This window comes from Propithecus coquereli, unplaced genomic scaffold (genome assembly GCF_000956105.1).
Source record: "Propithecus coquereli isolate 6110/MARCELLA unplaced genomic scaffold, Pcoq_1.0 Scaffold45, whole genome shotgun sequence".
Classification (NCBI taxonomy): domain Eukaryota; kingdom Metazoa; phylum Chordata; class Mammalia; order Primates; family Indriidae; genus Propithecus; species Propithecus coquereli.
In genome coordinates, this window is record NW_012150285.1 from 4,472,075 (window position 1) to 4,479,588 (window position 7,514).

At 42.4% G+C, this 7,514-nt stretch overlaps 1 protein-coding gene across 1 annotated transcript in view; it reads left to right on the plus strand.

Annotated features, from left to right (window-relative positions):
• The first annotated feature begins 2,969 nt into the window (after window positions 1-2,969).
• The window catches only part of KIF5B (kinesin family member 5B), a 118,776-nt gene continuing 114,231 nt past the window's right edge, over window positions 2,970-7,514 (plus strand). The window contains exon 1 of the mRNA XM_012654843.1: window positions 2,970-3,526. Within this exon, the coding sequence (XP_012510297.1) occupies window positions 3,401-3,526 (126 nt within the window). The 5' untranslated portion in view covers window positions 2,970-3,400. The remainder of the gene's footprint in view (window positions 3,527-7,514) is intronic.

Genomic DNA, 7,514 nt, shown 5'->3' on the forward strand with positions numbered 1-7,514 from the left:
TCCCTGGGATGACCCCAGCCTCCTTTAAAGTGCCTTAATGAGAAAAGTCAAGACCACCAAAAAGATACCATTTGTTCCAGCCAACACCTGAAGATAAGACCCCAGTCTCCCAGCCTCTTGGGAGGGAAGGTACATAACCTCCATTAGTGCCAGTTAACAAGCCCAGATGGGTTTCACATGGACCAACTCCCCCCCACCCCCCGCCCCCGCCTTCTCTTCTCTCTTTTTGTAATTTTTCACTTCCCTGGCTCTACTGGGTCCCAGCTCATCCCCCTCTGCATCCCTTTCTCCCTTTATAACATCCAATTATCTCTGTACAATTCCATGCTGAGTTCAGTTCACTCTGGGCTCTCTTCCCCCTTGCAATACTGTATTGATTAAAATCTGTCCTTACCACTTGATAGCGTCTGGCTCTGTTTTTCTTTGACAGAAGGCTACTAGCCAACAGAAACCAATGAAGGGGGTAGGTTTCATTGTTGTTTTAAAGATGAGGAGGCAGAGCATATTTGTTTCCCTTTTTTGCCTTCCAGGAAGCTGGGAAAAGGGAGAAATCAAAGGTGTAAAAAGATGTTGACTGTTGACAGGGTACAGGTATTGGATGAAGTTGGTAAGAATTCCAAATGTAACTGAAACATTAGTTATAGGGAGGGAGAGAGCTGTCTTCTTCTCAAATTAGAGATAATGATGACAAGATATAGATATGATGAAGAAACCAGATGAAGAATAATAAAACTTAAGGAGTGAGAAGGTAAAAATCTACCCTTCATTCATCAGACTGGAATATAACAGCCACAGATAAAGCCAGCTACAAAGTGAACAAGAAAAAGTATTTCTCTTAAGGACATCCTACATCCATAAAGTGTCACAACAACCTTCTTTGAGTGACTACTGATTTCTTACCCACTGAGAAACTTGGTTCTGTAAAATCATAGAATGTTAGAAACGGCTCCTTGAGATTGTATCATTACAAATAAATAATCCCACTCTTGCCTGAAGGATTTAAGACTTAGAAAAGAAGCCTGGATTTCCAAGGCAAGTGAAGAGCTCGGAAAAAGGGATTTCTGAAGATATTTCACATCTATCTTAACTTTGTAGTATTCAAGGAAATAGGACCTGGGGTCTGCTGTAGTCCGGACCTGATGTTGATGCCTTTACTCACAGATCTGCTTTGCTTGGAGCCGCTTAAAACATTGCTTCATTTAAATTTTCCCAAAACTCCACACTTCCCATAAAAACCCTGAGATAACTCAATCTTTTCCTTCGGTGAGATCCTCCACGGCTTCTCTGGTGTGAGCCCTTCCTCATTGCAGTGGATCAATAAACCTGAATCTGTTGAACTCTGGATTTGTTTCTGGAGGTTATTAGGATGACTGGGTGAGCATGGGGGGCGGGGGGAGGAGGAGACATCGGAGGTTTTCATAGCCCAATCCTTCATTTCACAAACAAAAACTGCGGACCAGAAGAAAGGTTCCCAATTGTCATTGTGATACTGGCGCAGACTACCGCCTACCCTGGCAGAGAGGGATCTTGCCCTCCACGCAGAAAGGATTTCAAATGCAGGGGCACAAGTGAGAGAAGAGTTCAGACATGAGAGATGAGCGAAAGCAGAGAGGATTATTGGAAAGCAAAGTACACTCTTACAGAAAAGAGCTGAGTGGACTGAACCACAGAGGAGCAGTGTCCCCTAGGGTTAAGGTCCGTTCTTTTTTGTGGAATCTTAATGCTGTGCTAAACTGGGGGCAGAATATTCATGGATTTTCCGGGAAAGGGGTAGAGAGTTCTTGGAACTCTTTTCCTCCATATAGGGTAAATTTCTGGGGGTTGCCATGGCATTTGTAAACTGTCGTGGAGCTGGTAGGTGTGTTTTTTTATTATGCTAACAAATCTAGTTCATTCAGGGACAAGTGGCCTCAGCTGTGCACATGCTCCAATTAAAGGAATTCTCCCTTTTACCGTAAAGATGTTATGGCTAAAGTAAAACCACTATTGGTTACATTTATCTTAGCTAAGCATATTCACATTCTTGTGACCTTCTTTTCCTCTTGGCTTTCTCCTTCTGACCCCTATCCTACTTGCCGCAGGGTATCTGACTCCTGTCTCAATTGCAGTTCTCCTTACCTCAGACCCACTTCCACACAAAGAACTTTCATGGTACCCATCTTCTAAAAATATAAGGTGAAGTCAACTATGGAGTGTAATCCACAAATTTATCTAGGCCTTTTAAGACCATCTTTAGCCCCAGGTCAGTCATTCCTGCGGTATTGAGACTGATGAGTTCCACGCGTTCATTATCGGGAGGTGGGACCTCTGAGTCCGAGCGAGACAGAGTGGGCAGGGCTGGGGTGCCAGGCCAGGGCAGCCGAGGATGACAGAGGAACACAGGGGTTCTTCTCCCACCTCACCCTACTGTGCCACATTTCTCCAGCAACCTTCTTCACTCCTTAGGAGAAATTTCTTTCACTTTCTTATTCCTGTCTCCCCAACCCACTCTCTCAGGAAGGCGCCACCGGTTCAACTAGAGAGCCACGTCCCACCCGTCATTCAAATCCTCCTTTTTAGGAAACGTGCTCTCAATACGTGGGCCAGGATTGATTCCCCACCCCCGCCCCCGACCAAACTGAAAGCACATACTTCCTTATAGGAATATAGTATTTTATTTAAACAAACTACAACATTAAGAAGTTACAACAAACCCCTTCTTCTCCAAAGAAAGCTAAGCGCGTCCGTGTTGGCTCTGGGGAATCGTCCGGCGGCTCAGGATGGTGGCGGGGAGTCGCCGCGCGGAGTCGGAAGGCACCACCGCCAGCCTGGATCCGGTAAAACTTGAATCTGCTACTGCCGGCGAGGAGCGGCTGCCGAACCGACGCCGGACGAACCGACGGCGGGCCGGCGCGCGCGCTGATTGGTCGTCCGGCCGCCCGGACCCACGCGCCTGCGCAGTCCTCCTCCCGCGCCGCCCAGCCCGCCGCCCAGCCGCGGGACTGCGGCCTCAGGAGAGTTCGGGCAGTAGCCGGCAAGCAGACAGCAAAGCGGGCCGACGGGTGGGCGCGGCCTGCTCTTTACGAGGAGGAAGGAGGGGGCCCCTTTCCCGGCCCCCAGAATCTCCCCAGCCCCTGCAGCCTGCCAGGCCGGCGAGGGAGAAGCTGAAAACCCCAGACGCTCTACCCGGTGCCGCCGCCGCCATGGCTGCCATGATGGGTCGGAAGTGAGCCTCAGGGCGACGGCTGCCGGCGCCGGCGCTTGGAGCCCCAGCTCCCCGGCCGTCTTCGCCGGGGAATCGCGGCGCGCCGACTGCTGACTCTCACGGCCTCGCGACCCCAGGTTCTCAGCCCCGGCCCCCTTTTTCCGAGACTGAGAGGCGGGGAGTGGTTCCCGGCTGCCGGCCCCGGCCGCGAGGAAGATGGCGGACCCGGCCGAGTGCAACATCAAAGTGATGTGTCGCTTCAGACCTCTCAACGAGTCCGAAGTGAACCGCGGCGATAAGTACATCGCCAAGTTTCAGGGAGAAGACACGGTCATGATAGCGGTGAGTGACCCTTGCCACCCTCGCCCACTCCCGTTTCGCTCCTTCGGGCCTGGCTGGGCCGGGAGTTTAGGGAAGTAGCGGGGTGCAGAATCGAGAGGCAACGGTGGTGCCCCAGCCCGCCCTCGCGGGATTTGCCGGTTCGGATAACCCAGGGGAGGGAGACTGCGCAGCTCCACAGGCATTCCTGGGTCGCCCCCACCCCGGTCTCCAGCGCCGCGAGACGGGAGGCACCCAGTCGCAGTCTGGGACACTCCCCGACCTGGGGCACTGGAGGAACCGTCCGGGAAGCAAGTTTAGTGCATAGCTGTCCGTGTTTATGTGTGTACAGTTACGGTTGCTGATGCTTTTGGTGTTTTGGACTACCCTCACGTTTACCTATTCGTAAAATAAGGAAGAATAAAGTTCAACTGGGAACACTGAGCTCTGAGACCAGCCCTTCTCTACCTTAAATAGTAAAGATACTTAGTTTTATAGAAACACAGAACTAGGTGTTGAACCATATTGTTTTCCCGGGGAGAAGAAAAAACCACCAAATAACTGCAGCTATGCTAACACCTCAAATGTTCACCCACTCGCCTTTTGAATGACGAATGACTTCCCATGTTAACAAATGGCAAATCGAAGACTGTAAAAAGAAATAGTTAAGTTTTCTTTTGAAATGGGAATGATCAACTTTGTTTAATTTTCTCGCAGTTCTGACTGATTCTGACTGGGTCAGTACGTGCTCAGAAAGATACAGAATCTCCAGTCTTACGGAGTTTTGTGGGATAACAGCCTAGGAAAAAGTGTTAAGTTTGTGTGCGTGTATCAGACAGAAAGTATTACAAGAGCAAGCTTATAAAAAAGATAAAAATTGACCAGTATTAGATTCATACTTATACAATTAAGATTTACCTGGAAGAATATTGATTTTGATACGCCTAAGAATAGTGAGATATTGTTCCTTTGTAGTGTCAGACCTAACCAGAGTTGGCTGATCATTGTCAGGGAGACCAGAACGTGAGGATTTTTGAGGTCTGATCTCTGGTATTGAAAGGACTCTGAATATAAACACTTCCTGGTTCAAGGAGATTAAAAAATGGGTAGTAAAATACTGCATACAGAACAGTGAACTATGACTAAAAATTAAATTCACCTTTCCTGGTAATGCCATGTGGTAGAAGCTTTTTACATTGTTATCATGGTACAAAATTTAAATATGCTAATTTTCCCTCTAATTGTATTCTATATTTAGTACTGTAGGGTTTGGGCTATTTAATTTGGAAATAGGGCAGAGAGGTCCCAGGAGATGGGACATTGACGATTGAAAGCATTGACATCTAAGACCGGACTAAAGTTCTTTAGGGTTTTAATGTAAAGGTTTCCAGAATTCACCTGTAGAAAATGAATGTCTTAGCTCCACATCGCTCTTGGTAGGCTTTAGGCAGGCAAGTTATTAGGTCACTGACAACTGACAACTACTACTACTGTGTGAAGACTGTCAGGCAGGTTCTTCGTTAACAAATCCACAAGAAAAACTCTTCGCTCATTAATGACGTCATAGCGAGACCGAGGTGGAGACGTTAAGAGCAGTAATCCTCTTCCTTTAGGGTGGTTTATTTTACATGGAATCATGAAGAAAGAGCCAAAAGAAAACAAATAATTATCACAGTAAACATAAATTTATTCTAGGTTTCCATTGGAGAAAGTTATTTGTAAGTTCTGTTTCAAAATTTCTTAAGTGGTGTAAATACATTTAAATTATAACATTGGAAGTAATGAATAGGTGATTGATTTGTGAACCGGCAGTGAACAGTTAGTTGGCCTTTAGGTAAACTGATAGTCTGTTTTTTTAAAGTATAAGCAAAAATACATTACAACAGAATGACATAGCCTTAAAAAATGTAAGGCAACGTGTTTATGTTTAGTTCATTGTTTTCAGGCACTGGTTTCTTGTATATAGTGACTACTTACTCTGAGGGGCTTTTTTTTCCAATGTTTTAAAATGAATTATTTTTTAAAAGCTTGTTTGGGAATTTATAAGCGCAGCTGGGAGGAGCGGAATTAGAAAATCTCTGGGTAAAATCATCTCTTAATTTGTTTTGTTCATTTTCTTGGATCCTGATTCATAATAAATAGAGAATTGCTGCAATGCAGCATTTAAAACTAAATTTTGTAAATATGATTTAAGAACATTTGTATACAGTCTTCTATTTAAATCAAAATTTAAAGAATAGTTTATGATGTTACTGAATTAAAAGCATAATCACTGCTCATGGAGAAAATAACTTTTAAGGACTCTGATTTTCTTCTAATTCAGTTTTTAATACTTTGTCCAAAAAAAAGTACTTTGTCTAAACTTTTTTCCTGTCACTGATGTAATCAATGATTTTTAATATAATATGACCCCATGGCAGTCAAGTCTTTCAATTTTATAGTGTTTCTCTGTGTGTTGTGCAGCTTTTCATACAGATTTATTTATAATGGGGCGGTGCTTGGTGAAGTGCTATCTAACATATCGAATGAAATAAATGGATTATTTTATAAAAACTTTTAAGTGATACAAATATAACCTAAACCTACTTGCTTTAAATTAGAGAACTTGTTATCCACAAAACAGGGAGAACAAAGGAAACAACCACTTAAGGTTAAATGAACTTGCTGAAACTACTAGGAAAAAATGAATAGAAAAAGTTATTTCTACATCTATTTATGCATTATGAAAGTAGAACATGCTCATTTGCATTGTTGAGTATCTTTACTAATCATAGAAATTAGAAGAGAATAAAACCAATTAGATAATCTTTCCCAGTTCCTTGGCTAAAGCAAAACATGATTTTCCTTTTCATTTGAATGATGATTTGGTGTTTGGACTCTTTGATTACCTTAAGAGTGAAAATTAAAAGAGAAATAACTTTACACTTGTGGAATGTTAGCCCACAAGCAGTGACTAAGGAAAATCTAATATAATACAGTCTCATGTGATCTGAAAAGATCACTATTCAAAATTGCGGAGAAAGGCATCTGCCTGCCAGAAGGGTGTCCTTCATAGCCAAATTTGGTGTTCGGCCTCGTCTGTTCAGACTCAAATAGGAATCACTTCACTTATGAAATCTAAGGTATGGTTGCAGCTCAGATAAACTTATTCCTATTTGGTTTGTCCCCTTGAAGCCTAAGTCAAAAGTGAGTGTATCTTGTGACTTGGAGTAATTAGTAAAATTGAAATTTGAAACTTGGAATATATTTGAAGATATATAGAATAAAGGCTGCATAATGTACATTTCAAGGTTAAGAACCAGGTGTTTAGGTGTCCAGATGCTGAGTTTTCCTTTGTTTAATTAATTTTAGAGATAGAAATAATGCCTTAATTATAGAACATTAGAAATTTTTATGTTTCACAAAGTCATGATATTTATCCCAGGAAGCTAGGGTCAGTTGGTAACTTATGGCTAGATCTTTAATCAAAACATTTACCTTACTTAATATACGTAATTATAATTTGGTTTTGCAGTCAAAATAAGGAGACTTTTGTCAACTTGATGCTGGGCACTTCTATTAATTTTTTATTTAACAATGTTATAACTTCTAGAAAAATAATCACTCAATCTCAACTTAGTTATTTTCATGTTTGTGTGGTGCCTTTTAATAATTGCCATTTTTATTATTTTAGTAAGGTAGTGATAGTTTGCATATTTGCTGTAAGGTGATGCTAGAGTAAACAGCTGCATAAAGTATTAAGGCAGGCTTTATTATGTTATTTTTGGCATATCTCTTCGTAAATGGTTTAGGAGCATTATTTTCTATTGATGTAAAAATCGAGATATGAGTCAGAGCTCAATATTGTTCTTTCTATTCTTTGAATGTATATTTTAGTAATATTATTTGACTTATTTTGTAGGGATGCATTTGTCTTCATACTTTTACCTATTTTCTGTTGAGTAACTTGTTTCTTCCAAGCAAAATTAGAATTAATAATTTTTTTGCTTTCATATTATTTTTACACGTTATT